This window comes from Erinaceus europaeus, chromosome 13 (genome assembly GCF_950295315.1).
Source record: "Erinaceus europaeus chromosome 13, mEriEur2.1, whole genome shotgun sequence".
NCBI classification, from domain to species: Eukaryota; Metazoa; Chordata; class Mammalia; order Eulipotyphla; family Erinaceidae; genus Erinaceus; species Erinaceus europaeus.
Window position 1 is genome coordinate 70,855,615 of NC_080174.1, and position 23,583 is coordinate 70,879,197.

General features: G+C 44.8%; 1 protein-coding gene across 2 annotated transcripts in view; it reads left to right on the forward strand.

The window, feature by feature from the left end:
- Nucleotides 1-2,074: 2,074 nt before the first annotated feature.
- The window catches only part of LOC103123802 (protein OSCP1-like), a 28,132-nt gene continuing 6,623 nt past the window's right edge, over nucleotides 2,075-23,583 (forward strand). The window contains exons 1-6 of one of the 2 annotated variants that reach the window (XM_007534477.3): nucleotides 2,076-2,688; nucleotides 16,830-16,984; nucleotides 18,159-18,326; nucleotides 18,712-18,792; nucleotides 20,619-20,722; nucleotides 21,479-21,607. In XM_007534477.3, coding sequence (XP_007534539.2) covers nucleotides 2,577-2,688; nucleotides 16,830-16,984; nucleotides 18,159-18,326; nucleotides 18,712-18,792; nucleotides 20,619-20,722; nucleotides 21,479-21,607 — 749 coding nt within the window. In that variant the 5' untranslated portion in view covers nucleotides 2,076-2,576. Of the gene's footprint in view, nucleotides 2,689-16,829; nucleotides 16,985-18,158; nucleotides 18,327-18,711; nucleotides 18,793-20,618; nucleotides 20,723-21,478; nucleotides 21,608-23,583 lie in introns of both variants that reach the window. The other variant, XM_060206192.1, reaches the window with a different exon arrangement.

The window sequence follows — 23,583 nt, forward strand, 5'->3', positions numbered from 1 at the left end:
GCCCCAGCACAATGAATTGTGAGGGCCCTGGCACAAAGGGGCAGAAATAAGCAGCTGGTTAGAATGTGCCTTTGTGTCTTAATAGGTGAGCAAGTGGGGCTCTGTGGCCTGAGGAGAGTGAAAATTCATCCCTTTGGGTTCTGGGGTCCCAAGTTACTTGAGGCAGGTCTCACGCCCTCACATCCCAGAGGACTCTGGTGACACAGCTCACACGCATCTCACGCACACTTGCATAAACAGATCTGTTGCTATGTGAGGGGTATCTCTGGTGCCGAGACAGTACACAGCAGCAGAGAAAATGTAGCACATGTTTGCTGGTGAAGGCCAGCTGTAGGAATTGCCTTCTAGACTGAGTCCTACAAGACAAGTGAATGAAACAGGTCAGCAGGTGTCTTATCTTTCTCTCCCTCACCCCCCATCTTCCCCTCCTCTCTCCATTTCTCTCTGTCCTACCCAACAACAACATCAATAATAACTAACAATAAAACAAGGGCAACAAAAGGGAATAAATATTATTTTAAAAAAACTAAAAAGGTAACTAGTCATAGCATTTTTAAGCCATTAAAAATGATTGTGATTAATAGTGGGTTACAAGATTGTAACATTACAGGATGTAGTTACCAAAAGCTTTATGCCTCCATACCCCCCCCAATCAAAACCACCATAGGTTTTTTTTTCCCCTTCCAGGCTTATTATTGGGGCTCAGTGCTGCCACTGAATCCACTGCTCCTTGTGGCCATTTTTTCCATTTTATTGGATAGGACAGAGAGAAAGTGAGATAGGGGGAGACACCTGCAGACTTGTTTCACCACTTGTGGAACATTTCCACTGCAGGTGGTGAGCCGGTTGCTTGAACCCAGATTCTTGTGAGGGCCCTTACGCTTAGTAGTATGTGCACTTAACCATGTGCGCTGCCACCCAGCTCCCCCATAGTTCTCAAAAAGTCTGAGTCAGTGGGGCGGAGCCAGGTGGTGGTGCACCTGGTTGAGGGCACATGGTACAAAGTCTTCATCAGTTGATTTACTTCAGTTTTTGTTTGCAAGTTTGTGTGTTTCTGTTGTTTAGATTCCACATACAAGTGAAACTATCCCAGTAGTTAGCTTTTATTTTGCTAAGTATAATCATCTCCAGTAAAGAATACCATATCTTTTTTTTTTATTGTATAGTAGTATTTCCATGGAATGTATATCCCAGAACTTTTAAAAATATTCTTATTTATTTATTATTGGATAGAGACAAATTGAGAGGGGAAGGGGAAGTAAGAGGGAGACAGACATCTGCAGTCCTGCTTCACCACTTGTGAAGCTTCTCCCCTGCAGGTGGGGACCAGGGTCTTGAACCTGGGTCCTTGTGCACTGTAACGCGTGCACTTAACCAGGTGTGCCACCACCCGGCCCTCCACCTTATAACTTTTATAAGCCTTATTTAACTTTATTACCAGCACACTCTTCAGCTCTGGCTTAAGTGTTACTGGGGGGTTGAACCTGGGACCTTGGGTGCCTCAGTCTTGAAGACTTTTTGCATAGCCATTATGCTATCTCCCCAGCCCTATCCCGTAACTTTATTATTTTAAAAATTGTATTATCTTTATTGGATAGAGACAGCCAGAGATATAGAGGGAAGGGGAGGAGATAGAGACACCTGCAGCCCCGCTTCACCACTCGCAAAGCTTTCCCCCTCCTGCTCCCCCCCCATAGATGGGGACCAGGGGCTTGAACCCAGCTCCTTGCGCACTATAACCTGTGCTCAGCCAGGGGCGCCATCACCCGGCCCCTATCCCGTAACTTCTTTATCCTGTCATCCCCTGATGGGCATTCAGGTTGCTCCTACTATTGGTACTGTGAATAATACAGCAAATTTATAACATCTTATAAGTGCTGTCGTGGCACTTTACACTACAACATTGATTCAGTTCTATTTATATTTATTTCCTTTTTGTTGCCCTTGTTTTTATTGTTGTAGTTATTACTGTTGATGTCGTCGTTGTGGGATAGTGGGATAGGACAGAGAAATGGAGAGAGAGGGGGAGAGACAGACCTGCTTCACTGCTTGTGAAGTGACCCCCCTGCAGGTGGGGAGTGGGGGGGGGGGCTCGAACCGGGATCCTTACGCCGGTCCTCGCGCTTTGCGCCACGTGCGCTTAACCCGCGGCGCTACCGCCCGACCCCCTGATTCACTTCTACGGAGTCCTGGCTCAAAACACCCGCCCAAGTCTCACTAACAGGAAACAGAGTCGAGAATCAAAGCCAGGGCCGCCTGGCTCAGAGACATTGCTCGGCTAAAAAAGTATTTTGATCGCGTTTTCCTCGATCGCATGAGGATATCCGAGCGAGTGAGGACGCCAGACACCCCGCCGGCTTCCAGAGCGCGTTACTCGCCCGGGTCTCACCCGATCTCCAGCTACGCAATAAAGGTCCTTCCCTCAGAGCATCCCAACAAGCAGCCTTCTGATTGGCTACTTTTGCCGTCCTCCGCGTTGCCTTAGCAACTAGGCTGCGGGGACGCTGCGGCCGGTTCCCCCCCCCCCCAGGCTATCGAGTGTCGGGGGATTCATCTTCCTCATTACTTCCGGCACCATGTCGCTGCGCACGCTACCGCTGCTCTTCTTGAACTTGGGCGGGGAAATGCTGTACATCCTGGATCAACGGCTGCGGGCCCAGAACATCCCTGGAGACAAGGCCCGCAAAGGTGAGAGGCTCCCTGCTCCCACTGCCGACCCCAAGCCCGCGAACACCCACAGCCAGACCGCAGCCGCCGCCCCCACCGCGGGGCCCTTCACAGCCCGCCTGCACCCCTGCACCCCGCGCCCCTGGAACCCGGAACCTTTGTCACAAAGCCGCAGCCTCATCCACCCGGTCATCTTTGTACTGCAACACCTAGGATAATGCTGGGGGAAAAGCCTAAATTTGAGCTCAGTAAACGTTTAGTTGAACTAAATTACCTGTGACATATGATGCTGCTGTTGTTTATTCCTCAAGAGGGTCCTGTTTTCCTTGGCACCTCTGTTACAGAATTTTATTCTAGGGTGGGGGAAATATCATAAGTCCCAGGTTCAGCCCCAGGGATCAGATGCCCACCCCACCCCTACCCTCCGCAAAGAACCTTTTCACAGCAAAGGGACTTAATACCAATATCGGATATTACTGGGGTGCCTGACACTTCCCACTCCTGAGTTTCCTCGGCCTCTCAAACAGGAGAGATCTCGAAATCCCAGTTGACAGTAGGTGCCTTCCAAATGTAAGGTTTCCAGCAGCTCACCACCTGCCAACATACTCTTTGCTCGTGCAAGCACCCTCTCCCCGCAGAATAAGGGTTCTGATTCAGCATTCCTCTGTGTAGTGGCTTCATAGGCTGGAGACAAGTCTTGCTCAATTCAGGAGGTAGTTTTAGAGAAGTGGGGCTCTGGAGGGGGGAGGATATATACACATGTAATAAAGTTATGTCATTCCCCTCACAATTACTGGAAAAGAGTGCAATTATGGAAATAGTTATATGAGAGTTTCTAAAAACATAAACTGTCTCTCATTTACACCACATTTATTCCCCAAAGAAATAACCACTCAATGGGAGTCGGGCGGCAGTGCAGCGGGTTAAGCGCAAGTGGCGCAAAGTGCAAGGACCAGCGAAGGGATCCGGGTTCGAGCCCCCGGCTCCCCACCTGCAGGGGAGTCGCTTCACAGGCGGTGAAGCAGGTCTGCAGGTGTCTTTCTCTCCACCTCTTTGTCTTTCCCACCTCTCTCCATTTCTTTCTGTCCTATCCAACAACGACGACACCAGTAACAATAATAATGACTACAAAAACAAGGGCAACAAAAATGGAAAAGAAATAAATAAAAGAAATAACCACTCAAAAGTCTTTGCACACTTTTCCTCTCTTCTCAAACAACATTACTTTCACCAGAAAACTGGGATTCAATAGGAAAGAAATTCTGTGTTTGAAAATATAAAGTAACTGTGTAGAAAATATAAAGTAACTGAAGTGGCCACTGGTTAACTTTTTTTCTCTCCAGTGATCTCAGCATACTCAGCTGATGTTAAATATACATTCGATGCTGCTAGCCACACATATTCAGATAGTCTTAATATTCAGACTGACCCCTGTCTTACCTTTGTAGTCAGTCTCCTACCACTGCCTGTCTCCTGCTTTGTATTTCAATAGTACCAAACTGCTTGTAGGTGTTGTTTTAAAGTCTTTAGTTATGTTCTCATCCTATCCCCATTTCCATGGAGATCTGTGTATGTTGTCTATCTCCCCCAACGTCGTCTTACTCATCTTTGTACTGCAACCCCTAGGATAATGCTAGGGGGGGAAAAGTCTAAATTTGAGCTCAGTAAATGTTTAGTTGAAGAACTAAATTACCTGTTACATATGATGCTGCTGTTGTTTATTCCTCAAGCGGGTTCTGTTTTCCTTGGCACCTCTGTTGTTATTCTAGGGTGGGGGTAGATATCATAATACTTAGGCTCCAAAGACCCAGGTTCATTCCCCTGCACCACCATAAGCCAGAGCTGAGCCATTAATTATAAATAAATATAATTATTCGAGGAGTCCGGCGATAGTGCAGCGGGTTAAGCGCACATGGCGCAAAGCGCAATGACCAGTGTAAGAATCCCAGTTCAAGCCCCCGGCTCCCCACCTGCAGGGGAGTCGCGTCACAGGCGGTAAAGCAGGTCTGCAGGTGTCTTTCTTTCTCTCCCCCTCTCTGTCTTCCCCTCCTCTCTCCATTTCTCTCTGTCCTATCCAGCAACAATGACATCAACAACAAGAACAATAATAACCACAACAACAATAAAACAAGGGCAGCAAAAGGGAAAATATTTAAAAATTTACTATAAAAATATGTTGTTTTGTGCGGGCTATGTTGTTTTCACCCGGCTGGCTTCACGGGCGGGTAACAGACGACCAGGGACTCATGGTTGAGCTGTAGGCAGTATCTCTTTATTCATGCAGGACGCAGCGCAATCTAAGACGAGCTAAGCTAAACTCAAGTACTGTAAAACTCACAATGCTGTCTTTATATATACTTGCCAAGTAGGGTGGAAACAGGATGTGACAGAGGGTGGAGAGAAAAGTGACTGGTGAAAATCAGAGTGTGACAAGGAGAGGATCAGGGTGTGACAAGGAGGGGGCGGAGCAGGCAAGAATCCTATCACTGAACCACCAATGCCCTGGAGGGAGGGTGGTGCTTGTTAACAGTGGTTATGTAAATAGAATAGTGTTAAGCAGGGGGGATTTAAACCAAATGAAACAGAAGGGGTCTCATGCATACCAACAAAAATAAATAAATATAATTATTCTAGGCATACCAGTGGAGCTAGCAGGTAGTTCTTGAACTGGTAGTGCCTTTTGGAAGGCAGTATCAATTAACAATTATGAGGATATTCTCTGAAGTCATACACATGGGTCCTAATTTCAGCATTGCAGTTGACCTGCTTGTATTAACTTCTGTAAGCCTGTTTCTTTTTCTGTAAAATGGAAATGATAATAGTATATGCCTTCCTGCAAGGTTATAAGGGTTGAATAGGACACTGTGTTTAACGTGTTTAGCATAATGAGAATAGATGCTGTCTTTCTTTTTTTTAGTATTTATTTTCTCCTTTTTTACCCTTGTTTTATTGTTGTAGTTATTATTGTTGTCATTGTTGGATAGGACAGAAAGAAATTGAGAGAGGAGGAGAAGACAGAGAGGGGGAGAGAAAGATAGACACCTGCAGACCTGCTTCACTGCCTGTGAAGCGACCCATCTGCAAGTGGGGAGCCAGGGGCTCAAACTGGGATCCTTACGCCGGTCCATGCACTTTGTACCACCTGTGCTTTACCCACTGTGCTACCGCCCGACTCCCAGTCTTTCTTTTTTTGAGATTATATTTTATTTATGACACTGAGAGAGTTTCACATGAGGCACAGAGAGAATGGAAGGGAGAGAGAGAAAATCCAGAGCACCACTCTTGTACATGCCATGCCAGGGGTGGAGCTGGCAACCTCAGGCATACAAGTCCAGCACTCTGCCAGCTGAGCCATTTCCCCAGCTGCTAGGTGCTGTCTGTCAAGAGGAGGTCTAAGCAAGACCCTGTGAATACTAGAGGACTGGCTTCCTTTACTTCAGGAGCTACAGCCTTAGGGAGTTTGAGCCATCTTTTAGTGTGCGTGCTTAACCAGGTGCACCACTGCCTGGCTCAGCCATCTTTTAGTGATTCACATTTATACACTCATTCCTCCCACACTTTAGGTGAGGGTCAGTTGCCATATAGGAAACTTTATGTACACTCACTAGACATAGGACTTTTGATCAGTCTAGTAAAGCAGTGATTTTAAAAAGGGTGGGGGACATTTACTAAGAACAGGCATTTACTAAGAACTTCCTGTGTGTTAAGGACTTTTTTTTTTTAATGATTTTACTTATTTATTTATGAGAAATGACAGGAGAGAGAGAAAGAAGCAGACATCACTCTGGTACATGTGCTGCTGGGGATTGAACTCAGGACCTCATGCTTGAGAGTCCAAAGTCTTATTCACTGTGCCACCTCCCAGACCACAGGATTTCTTTAAACCCCTTACTCCCATCACTATCCTGTTATGTAGGTAATATGAGTATCTTCGTGTTACTGGTGGGGTCGTGTGTCCAGAGCTGCATAGCTGGTAAGAGAGAGAGTAAAAGGATTCAAACATCAGGCTCCAAGCTTCATACTCTGCACCAGCGTGCTCTTATCTCCTGTACTTCATTGTTTTTCTGGATAGGACTATATCCAACTCTCTGAGGGGTTTGAATGGTGGGAAGGAGAAGAAGTTTGAAAAATTAGCCATATACCCACTGCTTTTATTTAAAGAAATGACTGGTCACTGGGGATTTGTAGAAGACTGAATAAGAATGTAGGGCATAGAACATGGCCTTCAGGCCAGAGAGACAGTTCACCAGGAGGTGTGCCTTGCTTTGTACATGGCCCAGGTTCAAACCCCAGCACTACATGGGAATGTCATGGAAAGCTTTAGTACCCTGGTGATTCTCCCTCTCTGTGTTCTCTGTACTTCAATGCAAGTCATCGCAGGAATGGTGAAATTGCACATACATGAGGCCCCAGCTCCATCCCAAAGAAAAAAATACAAACATAAACTTCAAAAAGTTAAGAAATACTCATTTCGCTATTTAAAATTGTCGTAAGTGCAAGAACAGGGTCCTTTATGATGAATGCCTGTGTATCGTGGCTTGCAAAATACCAGACACATAAAGTAACCTTCGTTGAAGTTCTGAATGGAAATCGTATTTCTTCTTGATGTTTTCATTGTCTTTCCCATCTAATTGGTCTCTTGGAGGCCATCTGGCTCCCATAAGACCAGTGCAGATCTTGCAGTTTTTCCCACAATGCAGTCTCTAGTTTAGCATTCAACAGAAAGTGAGAATCCTTCAGAGTGAGGGCACAGGAGTAGCAATGCTTTCAGGCAGGTCTCCAGGAGCTATTGGTGATGTGTATTTAAGGCCCAGTTATAACTTCAGAAATCACCTCTGAAACATTCTAATGGAAAATATATCCAAGACAGCTCACTAATTATAAAATATTTTTTTAAACTATAGTCAGTTCTTTGTTATTTTTTAAATTTATTTATTGGACAGATAAATTGAGAGGGAAGAGAGACATAGGGCAAAATAGAAACAACCTGAGCTGGACGGTGGCACACCAGGTTAAGCACACATGGTGCAAAACACAAAGACCAGCATAAAGGTCCGGGTTTGAGCCCCTAGCTCCCCACCTGCAAAGGAGTCGCTTCACAAGCAGTGAAGCAGGTCTGCAGGTGTCTGTCTTTCTCTCCCCCTCTCTATTTTCCTCGCCTCTCTCAGTTTCTCTTTGTCCAATCCAACAGCAGCAACAACAACTTTCGGGGCGGGGGTGGGGGAGAGATATGGCCTCTAGGAGCAGTGGATTTGTAGTGTAGGCTCTGAGCCCCAGCAATAACCCTGGAGGCAAGAAAAGAAAGAAAGAGAGAGAGGGAGAGGGAGGAAGGGAGAGAGAGAGAGAAAGAAAAAGAAAGAAGGAAAGAAAGGAAGGAAGGAAGGAAGGAAGGAAGGAAGGAAGGAAGGAAGGAAGGAAGGAAGGAAGGAAGGAAAGGAAGGAAGGAAGGAAGGAAGAAAGAAATCGAAACAACCCTGCCACACTGCTTCACTGCTTTTGAAGCTTTCCCCTGCAGGTGGGGACCGGGGACTTGAACCAGGTCCTTTTGCACTGTAACGTGCTCAACCCAGTAAACTGCTACCAAGCTCTCTCTCTCTCTCTCTCGAAATATATATATATATATATATATATGTTGTTGTTGTTGCCTCCAGGGTTATCACTGGGGCTCAGTGTCTGTACTATGAATCCACTGCTGGCAGCCACCTTTTTTCTGTTGTTGTTGTTGCTGGTTTTTTTTTTTTTTATATTTTTTAACCTTGTATTTATTTATTATTGGATAGAGACAGAGAGAAATTGAGAGAGGAGAAAGAGAGGGAGAGGGAAAGAAACAGAGACATGTGCAGCCCTGCTTCACCACTGATGAGCTTTCCCCCTGCAGGTGGGGACCAGGGGCTTGAACTTGGGACCTTGTGCACTGTAATGTGAGCATTTTTTTTAATTTCATAATTTTTTTTGTACTTTTAAAATTTATTTATAAAAAGGAAACATTGACAAAGCCATAGGATAAGGGGGGGCACAACTCCACACAATTCCCACCATCAGAACTACATATCCCCTCCCCTGATAGCTTTGCTATTCTTTATCCCTCTGGGAGTATGGACCCAAGGTCATTGTGGGATGCAGAAGGTGGAAGGTCTGGCTTCTGTAATTGCTTCCTCGCTGAACATGGGCGTTGACAGGTCGATTCATACTCCCAGCCTGCCTCTCTCTTTCCTTAGTGGGATGGGGCCCTGGGGAATCAGAGCTCCAGGACACATTGGTGGGGTTGTCTGTCCAGGGAAGTCTGGTTGGCATCATGGTAGCATCTGGAACCTTCTGTCTGAAAAGAGAGTTAACATATAAAGCCAAACAAGTTGTTGACTAATCATGAACCTAAAGGCTGGAGTAGTGCAGTTCAGGGGGGGTCTCTGTTTTGTAGATAGCTAGTAGGCCTATTTTAGTTATATTCCAAAGGGCCCATGACTATATTAGTTGTTGTTGTTTTGTTTTGTTTTTTTCCCTGAGCCTGAAATCTGATATGCAGGTGGATCCAAGTTATTGTCTGGGGAGATGATGTCCTGGCTGGAAAAAGGATCAGAAAGCTGCATCAGGGATGAGAGTAGCTCCCAAATATGGGAAAGGTGTCTAAATATTGTTAACTATAAGTAATGTGAGCATTTAACCAGCACTTGGTCCCCTGTTGTTTTTCTTGTTGTTGTTATTGTTGCTACAGCTGCTGCTGTTATATAGGACAGAGAAATCAAGAGAGAGATGGGGAAGACAGGAAGAGGGAAAAAAAGATAGACACCTGTAGACCTGCTTCACTGCTTGCAACTAGACGGGAGGCAGGATCCTTGCACAGGTCCTTGCACTTCGCACTATATGCACTTAACCCTGTGCACTACCGGCTGGCCCCCACAAAAGATAATTTTTAATGTGTATATAAAAATACGCTTATCTGGAAATCTCTCTATTTTAAAGAGAGGCAGAGATAGAGAGTGGAAGAGACCACAGCACCAAAGCTTCCTTCAGTGCAGTGGGGGCCAGGCTCAAGCCTAGGTCATGCACATGGCAGAGCAGCGCACTATCCAGGTGAGCGATGGCACTGGTCCTTATCTGGGAGTCTTTTTTCTTGATTGAAATACACACCTCCTCCCCACCAAAAAAAAGAAAAAAATTAAAGGAAGTTAAGAAAAGTCACTTTTTCATCTTTCATGCATGGTGGCCAATGTCCCACAGTAGAGATGAATGTAACTAGACAAGAAGCTAATTAGGTGTTTGATGTCTGTCTGTCTATCATCCATGATGACCATGTCAGGTAGTTTTGATCCCCATTTTACAGGTGAAGAAATGAGGCTAAAAACAAGTTCCTTGAAATTGTATATTAAGTTAATGGTAAGGCCAGATCTCAACCCATAAAAGGCCTTGATTTTCACAGATTTCTCAAGCTAGCATATTTTTCCTTATTTGATCTCCTCTTGACATCTCCTTGACTGCCTTCACCCTCAGGACCTTGTTCACAGTGGCTCCATCATGACTTCCCTCTTTTGACACAGAAGTTACTTGTCTGTATGTTAAAGATTAAACCACACAGAGATGGACATTTTTCCTTTTAATTCATCTTTCAAGTTTTCTAATTTGAACAGTTCCACCTGTCCTCTAAAAAGAGAAATCTTACCCTGTTAAAAAAAAAAAAATCAGATCGTACAAAAAGAACATTTTAAAAACTTTACCTGTTTATGAGAGAGAGGACTAGAGAGAGAATGAGAACCTGAGCATCACCCTAGCACATGGATGCCCAGGACTGAGCTCAGGGCCTCCTGTTTGAGAATTCAGTGCTTTACCCAGTGTGGTAGCTCACATGCCAACAAGAAAGAAAAGAGAAAAAAAAAAAGAGTTCTTGTAATGACCCTTTCTTGTAGAAGTTAATGCTTTTGAAAGTCTTGTTTTGAGTGGTATGTTTTTCTAATGTTTATTTTACTTTGAGAGACAGAGGCACCAGAGTACTGCTCAGCTCTGGCTTATGGTGGTGCTGGGGATTGAATCTGAGACCTCAGAGCCTCAAGCATGAAAATCAGTTTATGCTACGTCCCCAGCCTTAAGCACCTGAGTGGTGCTTATTCTCCTAGCATTAGAACCTTTTCCTCTCCTCCTATGTAATGCTCTTTTAGATAGTTTCTTTTAGCCATTTTGTTAGACCTTGTTATTCACCCACTGTACTTTTAGGAGTTAAAAAACAAAACAAGGGAGTCGGGCGTTAGTGCAGCGGGCTAAGCGCACATGGCACAAAGCACAAGGACCAGCATGAGGATCCCGGTCAGAGCCCCCGGCTCCCCACATGCAGGGGAGTCGCTTCACAGATGGTGAAGCAGGTCTGCAAGTGTCTGTCTTTCTCTCCCCCTCTCTGTCTTCCCTTCCTCTCTCCATTTCTCTCTGTCCTATCCAACCACGATGACATCAATAACAACAAGAGCAACAAAAGGGAATAAATAAATAAAATAAATCTTAAAAAAAAAAACAGGCAAAGTATTCATGTTAGACATAAATGCAAACATGAAACATACAGTTTCACAGACCAGATCACTGGCGTTGGTATTTTTAAAAGTCTCCTTGAAAATCATGTTCTTTCTTCATGAACTGGTATTTTCTTTTTATATGCTTCATGTAGATGAATGGACAGAGGTGGACAGAAAACGAGGTATGCTATCTCGGGGCTGCATGTATTTAGTTTGCATCCACAGGTTCCCTCAGTCCTTTCTCAGCAGGGCTTAATGTGGGACCACGCTAAATATTTCAAGTGAAAGCGCAGGCATGAGTTTCTATTTGACTCTCTCACTTACATAAATTCAGTGCATCAGATGAAAAGCAAGCAAATCTTGTCCAAAGGACCATGCTTACCCCTGAGATACTTGCCTCTTTCCATCAGTTCCAGGCTTTTCAGAGACCTTGAGGGCAACTGCAATACGTCTGGGTAGGTTGTTCTGTTCAGTAGTCCTTAAAACAAGCCTGTGCTAGCACTGGGTAACCAAAGAATCGTGCTTCAACACAAGTGACTTCCCTGAGCCATTTTCCTCAGCGCACAGAAAAATGAAGCATGTGACTGACTGCATGGCTGCCTGGACAGTGAGCAGAAGGCATGAGATCTGCATGCAGTGCGGCCTTATCATGCCACATCTTAAGTCTCTCCCTTACAGACCTGAAAAGCAGCAAACCTGAAAAGTTTCCAAGTCCTCAAAACAGCAGAGCTTTTCTCAGAAAACCTTAGGTGCCGCAAGTCTGTTCCATCAGTTGACACTTGGATACAGCTTATGCGTATCACAGCCATTGTCTTCAATATTTTAAATATTCTTAGCACACCCACTGTACTGAAGAGCTAACGCATATAATGTTTAAGAGCATAGATATTAAAAAGAAACACCCCCCTTGTATGTGAGAGAGATACAGAGACAAAGACATGGAGACAGAAACCAAGACCTTGTACATTCATAGTTTCATTGCTCCAGGCCAGTTTCATTCAGGTCGAGAGAGACTGAGACATGAGACACCACAGTACTGGTGCTGCCTCTGGTGCCAGAGCACCTCCCCTAGAGTGTGAAGCTCAAACCTGGGCTGTGCACTAGTCAGGCACCCTATCTGCTTAGCTATCTAAAAAGCCCCATCCTAGCAATAGTTTCAACTATACCATCAGCTGTGCGACCTTGGACTGCTTCCTCTCTAAGACTCAGTTTTATTCCTTGATGGAGTGAGGGTAATAACTCAGAGCTGTCTCAGAGATCATGGGTAGACAGTTCTGGGTACAGTGCATAGAACAGTAAGGATTCCAAATAAAGTAACCCCTCAGTAAATGATACCCCATTTACCCTTGGTTCTAGATTGCATTTTACTATAAACAATTGAATTTACAGCAGAGGTGATGGGTAAAATCTCAGTTGCTTTCCCCCACCCCAGAATGATTTCATCAGGCCAAGCTCAAAGAAAAGCCCACCTGAAGCGCTTGCTTGATATGCTTTATTATTATATTTCACAGCTGTCTGTCGTCACTACTCTTGAACCATTTTTGACCCACCCCTTGACATATGGCAGAATTTCAGGCTAGAAGTGTGGCTCTGGAAGAGTGTGGAGAGCTGGCGGAAAAGCTCCCTTGGATGGTATACTGCTCTGCCACATATGCAGCCAGTTCAAACCTGGCCCCCACTGCACTGAAGAAAGTATTGGCACTGTGATCTCTCTCACTCCCTCTACCTCTGTATCATCAAATTAAAAGAGAGAGAGGCAGGCGGTAGCGCAGCGGGTTAAGCGCACATGGCACAAAGCGCAAGGACCAGCCTAAGGATCCTGGTTCCAGCCCCCAGCTCCCCACCTGCAGGGGAGTCGCTTCACAAGCGGTGAAGCAGGTCTGCAGGTGTCTGTCTTTCTCTCCCCCTCTCTGTCTTCCCCTCCTCTCTCCATTTCTCTGTCCTATCCAACAACAACTACAACAATAAAACAAGGGCAATAAGAGGGAATAAATATTTTTAAAAAATTTTTAAAAATAGTATTGATTCCCTTTTTAAGTACATCATCAAATACCTGGAATTTATTTTTATTGTATTTTTATTATTTTTATTTATTTGATAGAGATAGCCAGAAATTGAGAGGAAGGGGCATACAGAGAGAAAGAGAGACACCTGCAACACTACCACTTATGATGCTTTCCTACTGTGGTGGGGACTGGGGTCTTGAACCCAGGTCCTTGCACATTGCAATATGAGCACTCAACCAGGTGGGCCGCCACCCGGCCCAATGTATCTTACTTAAGCACTCAGAAATAATGAGCAGACACTGACTGCATATTTAAACAGAGGACTAGAAGCCGGATACACCGAGCACTCAGTTGCTGACTCTTCTGGTGAGCCTGTGCCCATTCCCTCCTGGCCTGAGTCTCTTCTTGACCAGAGCGTGCCCCTCTACCAGTTCTGCAACTCAAGAGTGTGCAGAGTTCACGTGAGAGCCAAAACTGTAGACTGGCAGGTCTGGCTAAAGCTGTATTTCTTAAGTTTGCCTTAAATACAACAAAGGCTGCTTCACTAGGATAAGAACATTGACCTATCTGTGCCTTGGTGTTTCCCACTGTGCCTGGCACATAGTAGGCCTACCTCAACCAGGTGCTCTAGGAAGCACATAGTAAGATGTAAGCATATTTATGCTCCTATGATCTTCCCAAAGAATTAAGTCGGAGGTGGGAACCATGGGTGCCGGGGCCCAAGCTACAACTGCTATTTCTTTTCTGAGGGCATCTGTGTGCAGGGACAGAGCCTCCTGTGTTCCCTCCATAATAAGGGGACTTTTCTGTCTGCTCTTACACAAGGAGCCATGGTGATACATAGCTTATTACTTCCCAGGGGGAAGACTTCATTTTGCTTTTTACTTTGCTAACAATCACCTTGGGGTTTTTCTTCCTTTTAGAACTGACTTATTTGGGCCTAAATTATTTTCCTGCTAAAAGAGGGCTCAAAGACCCTAGAGAAATGGCTCAGTACCAAGACAAATTGTAGCTATTTGTGAGCGTTAGCATAATCAGAGCTCCTGTGACACTTCACCTCCATTCTTCCTCCCTGGCCCACATAAATCTGTGGAATATTCTTCAGATTCTCTTTGGAAGCCTCTTGTGGTTTTTTGTTTGTTTGTTTCTGCCGAGCCTTTTCCCTTACAACTTCTTCATTTTCTATAGCCTGAAAGTAGAAATATGTTCAAAAAGCCAGGTCCTTGCTTGTTTAGGTCAAAGAAAAATACAACTGGAGGGTGCCGGGGCGGGGTGGGGGGGAGCAGGCAAGAGTAAACATACCTCCATGCTGTCCACATTACAGAATTGTCAGTGCATGTTATGGACAAGTAAAGTGGGTTAAAATCGTCAGATGTGAGGAAGAGCCTGTGTTGGTAATGGATTTCATTCTTCCTCACTAATATAGTCTAGAGTAAGATCCAAAGGTTGAGTGTGAACTTAATACTTTTATAAGGAGTCACAGGGGGAAATGATGTTTCCTCTCTCCCCAGCCCCCATCTCTGAGACTTCCCATTTAAGATTTGCATGCAGCCAACCCTCAGCTCACTCTTCCACTCCAAAAATGCTCTTTGAAAACACTTTAAAATGTTGGCCTGAGCCCAAGAGGATTTCCACCAATTACTTAAAGAAAAAGAGATTACCTGAAATCATGACCCCATTGACTCTACGTGTCTCTACTCTCTCAAGGCATATGGCCACAATCCCTCACTGGACATGGCTTTAGTAAGCAAAGCAAAGTAGGTCCTTTTTCATCATTAAGTAATGATCACTCATGCTTAGCCATTGATTTTATAGAATTATGTCAAATAACCACTTTCCTTTTTAAATGTAATTACTATGAACATATGGTCTCAGCTTCTATATGCTCTCATCTTTTGACCAAAATATACTCATTTTTAATAATCTGTGTTGGGCTGGGGAGGTAGCATAATGATTATGTAAAAAAAACATTTTTGCCTAAGGCTCTGAGGTCCCAGGTTCAATGCCCAGCACCCACAGTAAGCCAGAGCTGAGCATTTCTCTGATGTATCTGTTTGTCTCTCTGTCTCTCTCTCTGTATCTCTCATTAAAATAAATAGATCGGGGCTGGGTGATAACACACCAGGTTAAACGCACATAGTGTGAAGTGCAAGGACCGCTGAAGGGATGCTGGTTCAAGCCACTGGCTCCCCAGCAAGGGGGTCGCTTCGCAAGCGGGGAAGCAGGTCTCCAGGTGTCTATCTTTCTTTTCTCCTCTGTCTTCCCTTCCTCTCTCAATTTCTTTCTGTTGTCCAGCAGCAACAACAACATTGGAAAAGGGATGGCCTTCAGGAGCAGTGAATTCATAGTGCAGCCATGGAGCCCCCAGCAATAACCCTGGAGGCAAATTAATTAATTAATGGGTGGGGGTAGATAACATGGTTATTCAGAGATTCATAACCTGTGTTTGGACTGGGAAGACAGCATAATGATTATGCAGATTCTCATGCCTGAGGGTCCAAAGTCCCAGGGTCAATCCCCTGCACCACCATAAACCAGAGTAGAATAATAGTTTGGTGATAAAAAATAGAGAGTCACAAAGACAGAAATAAACATACCACAACACTGAAGCTTCTTCATTGTAGTGAGGACCAGGCTCCTACCTGGGTCATACACATAATAAAGCAAATACACAAGTGACCTATTTCACTAGCCCAGAAAATCTAACAAGTGGATAAGCTTTTCTATTTCCATACAATGTTTTATGAAAAAAAAAGTCAATAGCCATTATTGGTACTGTATATTTTAAGTAAAAACAAATGGTGGGCAAGGGAGATAGCAAAATGGTTATGCAAACATATTCTTATGCCTGAGGCTTCTAAGTCCCAGGTTCAGTCCACCACACCACCATTAGCCAGAGCTGAGCAGTGCTCTGGTGTTTCTCTGTGTGTGTGTGTGTGTGTGTGTGTGTGTGTGTGTGTGTGTGTGTGTGTGTGTCTGCATCTCTCTCAAAAATAAAATAAATACTTTTTTAATAAAAAAAAATGGTATTGTTGTACAAACAAAACAGAAATGAGTGGTGCTTCTCTTTTCCAGGTGAAAATCTAACATAGGAATCCTTTAAAGAGAAAAGAAACCTTTCCTCTATCATAAATTGACATAATGTCTGTAAAAGTGGTTTCTAACCTCCAGCTCATTGGTGCCACCTTGTGTCTGTCCTGTGCTGGTCTCAGAAATAACACCCTGGAGCCTGCTTTCTTCTGAGACGCCTGTGCAGTTTCTCCCTGGGAGCAGATCTCACCAAGCTCATCAGCACCACCACTGCGCAGGCCCAGAGCCTCCATTCCACTTGTTGTCTTTTTTATTATTGTTGTTGTAGTTATTATTGTTGTTATTGATGTTGTCATTGTTGGACAGGACAGGGAGAAATGGAGAGAGGAGGGGAAGACAGAGAGAGGTAAAGAGAGATAGACACTGAAACCCTGCTTCACCGCCTGTGAAGAGACTCCCCTGCAGGTGGGGAGCCAGAGGCTCTAAGGGTCCTTGCGATTTGCGCCATGTGCGCTTAACCCACTGCGCTACCACCCGACTCCCTACCGCCATTCCACTTGTGCAGAGAAAGCATTTCTGAGTAAAATCCCCTCCACACCTAGCTCAACTATATTCTCTCTTCATTCTGCAGTTCTGAATGACATTGTTTCAACCATGTTTAATCGAAAGTTTATGGAAGAACTGTTCAAACCCCAAGAGCTGTACTCTAAGAAGGCCCTGAGGACTGTCTATGACCGCTTGGCTCATGCCTCCATCATGAGACTGAACCAGGCCAGCATGGATAAGGTGTGTCCCTTGTGCTGCATGTATTCCTTTTGTAGCGATGTGTAGTCAGGAGTTTAGTGACACGGCTTATGTGAGCATTTGTAAATATTAGTTCTTCTTTTTTTAAGTATTTATTAACACTAGAGAGATGAGAGAGAGAAAGAACCAGAGCATCACTTTAGCAGATGCAATGCTGGGAACTGAACTCGGGATCTCATGTTAAGAGTCCAGTACTTATCCACTGGACCACCTCCTGGGCCACCATACTGGTTGTTCTTACAGAGCTACAGTTAGGAAGGATCTATGAAGTCCTCAATATCAACTCCTCTTGTTATTTCACTACAGTCACCCAAAGAGAATGCTGGTCTTCATGTCTATATTTAATTCTGGCTCATTCTTAACAAATCTCAGCTCTGAAAACTAGGTGATATTCTAAGAAATTCAGAACTATTCTGGTCTTACAACGTAGACTGATCTATTTCTTTGGCCAGAAAAAAATGGTTAGGGTAATCTATTTTTTTTAATTTATTTATTACTGAGAATCAGAGCATGACTGATGCCAGGCACCAAACTTCAAACCGCATGCTGATAAGGGTGACCTTCTGTCCAGAAGAATATTTTATGTAAATACTCGACTCTCAAGGAGGATAGATTGAGTAACTTCCTTCCAAACGGGGCAGTACAGCAAAGAGGGGAAGGAACCCACTTGGCAGGGGAGAAGCCTAACAAACACAAGCTCAGCTCGGTGACTGAGGTTAACAGCAGTGCCAGTCGTGTGGGTAGCAGGTGTCCTGATATGATGGAGTTTTCGCCCTCCAGGCCCCCCAGCTGGCAGTATGGTTTCATATGTGTTCTGTCAGCAGTACATATAAAGTGACCAGAAATCTGGCTCACCCAGGAATGTCCTCTTTATTCCTATAGTCTTGGCTTCACTTTTTTTTTTTTTAAGATTTGTGTATTCATACAGCTGGGGAGATACTCAACTGGTAGAGCATCAGACTTGTGTGCCTGAGGCTCCTGGTTTACAGCCCAGTGCTGGAGTGGTGCTCTGGTTTGTCTCCACCCTGTCTCATGTGAAAATCTCTCTTTCTTGCATGTAATAAATCTGGAAGGTATATTTATAGATCAACAAGAGAAGGAAATGCCAGTGTCTGTACTTACTATCCTGTTTCTTCTGTTCATGGTGGGTTGGCAGCTCTATGACCTGATGACCATGGCTTTCAAATATCAAGTACTGCTGTGTCCCCGCCCCAAGGATGTGCTGCTGATCACTTTCAACCACTTAGATGCCATCAAGGGCTTCATCCAAGACTCCCCAGCCATCCTGCACCAAGTGGATGAGGCTTTCCGGCAGCTGGTTGAAGTAAGACAACCATCAATTCATTACCTCTCGCTCCGGTCCTTGTTCTCACCCCTCGGATAAGAACAGGCAGATTCAGGAGTCGGGCGGTAGCGCAGCAGGTTAAGTGCAGGTGACACAAAGCACAGGATTATGGTTCAAGCCCCCTGGCTCCCCACCCACAGGGGAGTCGCTTCACAAGCAGTGAAGCAGGTCTGCAGGTGTCTGTCTTTCTCTCCCCTTCTGTTTTCCACTCCTCTCTCCATTTCTCTCTGTTGTATCCAACAACAATGACATCAAGAACAACAATAATAATGACTATAGCAATAAAACAACCAGGGCACTACGGCCTGACTCCCTCATCTCACTTCTAAAAGTGAAATGCTTCTTTCTGCTTTGCTTCTGACAGACATATGGGAATCTGTCTGATGGCGAATTCCAACTGATCAGGCAAAGACTCCTCATCTTCTTCCAAGACCTGCACATCCGGGTGAGTGCACCGGCAGCCCTAGAAGCTCCCCACTGCAGCTATTCTAGCAAGACAGGTAGAAAAGAATCAGATCCCCCACTTAGTGATGGTGTTTCAACCTTCTGATAACAAATCTTCGTAATTTTTAAATGGACCAAGGAAGACAAGGATGTCTTCTTTGTTCATCCCCAGTTACCATATATATTTAGAGGTTGTAGGGACAAAGGAACCCTCCTGAACTGCTGATGGGAATGTAAATTGGTCCAACCCCTGTGGAGAGCAGTCTGGAGAATTCTCAGAAGGCTTGAAATGTACCTACCCTGTGACCCTACAATTCCTCTCCTGGGGATATATCCAAAGGAGCCAAACACATCATCCAAAAAGATCTGTGTACACATATGTTCATAGCAGCACAATTTGTATTAGACCAAACTTGGAAGCAACCTAGGTGTCCAACAGCAGATGAGTGGCTGAGAAAGAAAATTGTGGTCTATATACACAATGGAATACTACTCTGCTATTAAAATTCACCTTCTTCATCTATCTTGGATAGAGCTTGAAGGAATCATGTGAAGTGAGATAAGCCAGAAAGAAAAGGATTAATAGGGGATGATCTCACTCATGGACAGAATTTAAGAAATAAGAACAGAAAGGGGAAACATAAAGTAAAACTTGGACTTGTTTGATGTATTGCACTAAAGCAAAGGACTCTGGGAAAGAAGGACAGGTAGAGGGGTGGGAGGAGGGGAGGCTTTGAGGTCATGGTGCATGATGGTGAAAAGGACCTACAGTTGGGGTGAAAGTGTTTTGCAGACACCTGTCATAGCAAGACAGCTGAGTCCCAGTGTACCAACTGTACTATAAACCACTAACCTCCCAATAAAAAATAAAAATTTATATATATATATATATATATGTGGTTATGCAAGATTTTTTTTGTGCCTGAGGCTCCAAGGTCCTAGATTCAATACCCAGCACCACCATAAGACAGAGCTGAGAAGTGCTGTAGTTAGAAATAGACTCAGGAGGGGGCAGAGTAGATAAAGAGTTAGACTCAAGTATGAGGTCCCAAGTTTGATCCCCAACATCTCATATACCAGAGTGATGCTCTGATTCTTTCTTCCTACCCCTCTCATAAATACACAAATAAATAAGTAAGTAAATAAATAAATAGGCTTCTCCCCTCTCCTCTCCAGGTCATCAGTCTAAGCTCACTCCCCACCTGCAGGTGGCACACTTCATGAGTAGTAAAGCAGATCTGCAGGTGTCTTATCTTTCTCCCTTTCTGTCTTTCCCTCTCCTCTCAATTTCTCTCTGTCCTACCAAATAAAATATAAAGGGTGGGGAGGTGTGAAGGAAAAAATGACCACTGGAAATGGTGAATTTATAGCTCTGGCACCACCCCAGTGATAACCCTTGTAGAAATAAAATAAAATAAAATAAAATAAAATAAAATAAAATAAGGGGCCCTGGCAATAGCACAGTGGGTTAAGCACACATGGCACACAAAGCGCAAGGAACAGCATAAGGATCCAGGTTCAAGCCCTGGCTCCCCACCTGCAGGAAGGTCACTCCACAGGCTGTGAAGCAGGTCTGCAGGTGTCTATCTTTCTCTTCCCCTCCCTGTCTTCCCCTCTTCTCTCCATCTCTCTCTGTCCTATCCAACAATAACAATAATAACAACAACAAGGGCAACAAAATGGGAAAAGATGGCCTCCAGGAGCAGTAGATTAGTAGTGTAGGCACAGAGCCCCAGAGATAATCTGGAGGCAAAATAAATAAATAAATAAATAAATAAATAAAATAAACATAATGGGAGAAATGACCATCAGTGTATTTTTCTCCAGGTATCCATATTCCTAAAGGACAAGGTTCAGAATTCCAACGGTCGCTTTGTGTTGCCGGTATCTGGGCCTGTTCCCTGGGGGACTGAAGTTCCTGGACTCATCAGGTGAATCCTCAACAGTGATCATCAGCCTAGTGTTGGGGTATGGGAAAGCACTCTGTGGGCCACCATCTAGAGTGCAACTCTGCCAGCCTGCCCCAAGCCTCCCACCTCTGGCCAAGTAAAATACAGTAGTTAGGAGCTCGGGTTCTAACCCCAGCTCTGGCACTTAGCAGACCCCCAAAGCAAACCACCCAATTCTCCAGTACTCATGTCCTTGTCTATTAAGTAGTTTCTGTGAGACTGTATCAGAGAATATTGCTCCAAACTGTTGACACAATACCTAGTACCAACAACCCATACTCACTAAATCTCATCACAATATATGATTTTTTAAAAATATTTATTTATTCCTTTTTGTTGCCCTTGTTCTTTTATTGTTGTTGTCGTTGTTGTTAGATAGGACAGAGAAATGGAGAGAGGAGGAGAAGACAGAGAGGGGAAGAAAAAGATAGACACCTGAAGACCTGCTTTACCACTTGTGAAGCGACTCCCCTACAGGTGGGGAGCCAGGGGCTTGAACCGGGATCTTTATACCGATCCTTGCACTTGGCACCACGTGTGCTTAACCCACTGCATTACTGCCCGACTCCTGACAATGTATGATTATCAGTACTGTGTCATTATATTATACCATGACCAGCATCTTTATCTGGAAGAAGTGCATCAATTCCTTTTTGTCCCATAGTACAAAGAATAAAGAAGCCTCCAGGACTCCCCAGGCTTGGAGAACATTCCATGATGTCATCCTTTGTATTGTAGAGTGTTCAACAGCAAAGGTGAAGAAGTGAAGCAAGTAGAATTCAAGCATGGTGGCAGCTATGTCACTGCACCAAAAGAAGGCTCTTTTGAATTTGATGGAGACCGAGTCCTGAAACTGGGAACAAATATGTAAGCAAAATTCTCCTTCCCTGAATGCTGTCAAGCCCAAGGGAGGTTTTATTTTATTTTCACCAGAGCACTGCTCAGCTCTGGCTTACAATAGTGCAGGGGGGTTGAACCTGGGTCCTCAGAGCCTTAGGCATGAATGTCTTTTGGAATAACCATTATGCTGTTTCCCATCCACTTTTTGTTGTTGTTGTTGTTATGATGTCATTGTTGGGTAGGACAGATAGAAAGGGAGAGAGGAAGGGAAGACAGAGAGGGGGAGAGAAAGCAACTCCCTGAAATGACTCCCTGCAGGTGGGGAGCCGGGGTCTTGAGCCGGGATCCTTACACTGGTCCTTGTGCTTTGTGCCACGTGCACTTAACACGCTGCGCTGCCGCCTGACTCCCCCTTTTTTTTTCTTTTACATTTTTAACATTTTTTTACACTGGGATTTCATACCTGCACAACTCCACCACCCCTAGTGGACTCTATTAAAATAGATCAAGACAATGGCCAATAAGGTTGCACAGTGGTTAGAGCACTGAACTCGGGAGCATGAGGCTTTTTCCAAGTTCAGTCCCCAGCATCACATGTGCCAGAATGATGCTCTGGTTCCCGTTCGTTCACTTTCTCTCTCTCTCCCTTCATTCTCTTTTTCCTGTTAATAATCTTAGAGAAAGGGAGAGATACCACAACATCTCCCTTTCGTGGTGCTCCTGTGTGATGTCAGGGGCTCAAACCCAAGGCCCTGTGTATGGGAAAGTATGCACTATACAGGATGGCCTATTCCCCAGGTCCCTGTGTATGGGAAAGTATGCACTATACAGGATGGTCTATTCCCCGGCCCTGTGTATGGGAAAGTATGCACTATACAGGATGGCCTATTCCCCAGGTACCTGTGTATGGGAAAGTATGCACTATACAGGATGGCCTATTCCCCGGCCCTGTGTATGGGAAAGTATGCACTATACAGGATGGCCTATTCCCCAGGTCCCTGTGTATGGGAAAGTATGCACTATACAGGATGGTCTATTCCCCGGCCCTGTGTATGGGAAAGTATGTACTATACAGGATGGCCTATTCCCCAGGTCCCTGTGTATGGGAAAGTATGCACTATACAGGATGGCCTATTCCCCAGGTCTCTGTGTATGGGAAAGTATGCACTATACAGGATGGCCTATTCCCCAGGTCCCTGTGTATGGGAAAGTATGCACTATACAGGATGGCCTATTCCCCAGGTCCCTGTGTATGGGAAAGTATGCACTATACAGGATGGCCTATTATTCCCCGGGTCCCTGTGTATGGGAAAGTATGCACTATACAGGATGGCCTATTCCCCAGGTCTCTGTGTATGGGAAAGTATGCACTATACAGGATGGCCTATTCCCCAGGTCCCTGTGTATGGGAAAGTATGCACTATACAGGATGGTCTATTCCCCGGCCCTGTGTATGGGAAAGTATGCACTATACAGGATGGTCTATTCCCCGGCCCTGTGTATGGGAAAGTATGCACTATACAGGATGGCCTATTCCCCGGCCCTGTGTATGGGAAAGTATGCACTATACAGGATGGCCTATTCCCCAGGTCCCTGTGTATGGGAAAGTATGCACTATACAGGATGGCCTATTCCCCAGTTCCCTGTGTATGGGAAAGTATGCACTATACAGGCTGGCCTATTCCCTGGCCCTGTGTATGGGAAAGTATGCACTATACAGGATGGCCTATTCCCCAGGTCCCTGTGTATGGGAAAGTATGCACTATACAGGCTGGCCTATTCCCTGGCCCTGTGTATGGGAAAGTATGCACTATACAGGCTGGCCTATTCCCCGGCCCCAGGTCACTTTGTTTTCAAGATGGGAGGGGGAACTAGCCTGATTTCTGCTATGAACATTCCTGACACAATGCAGACGGACACCTGAAATGTAGACATATGTGGTAACTCAGCTGGCTTAAGAGAGAAAGAATGTGTCACTACAGGGGGTGGGGGTTGTTGTGCAG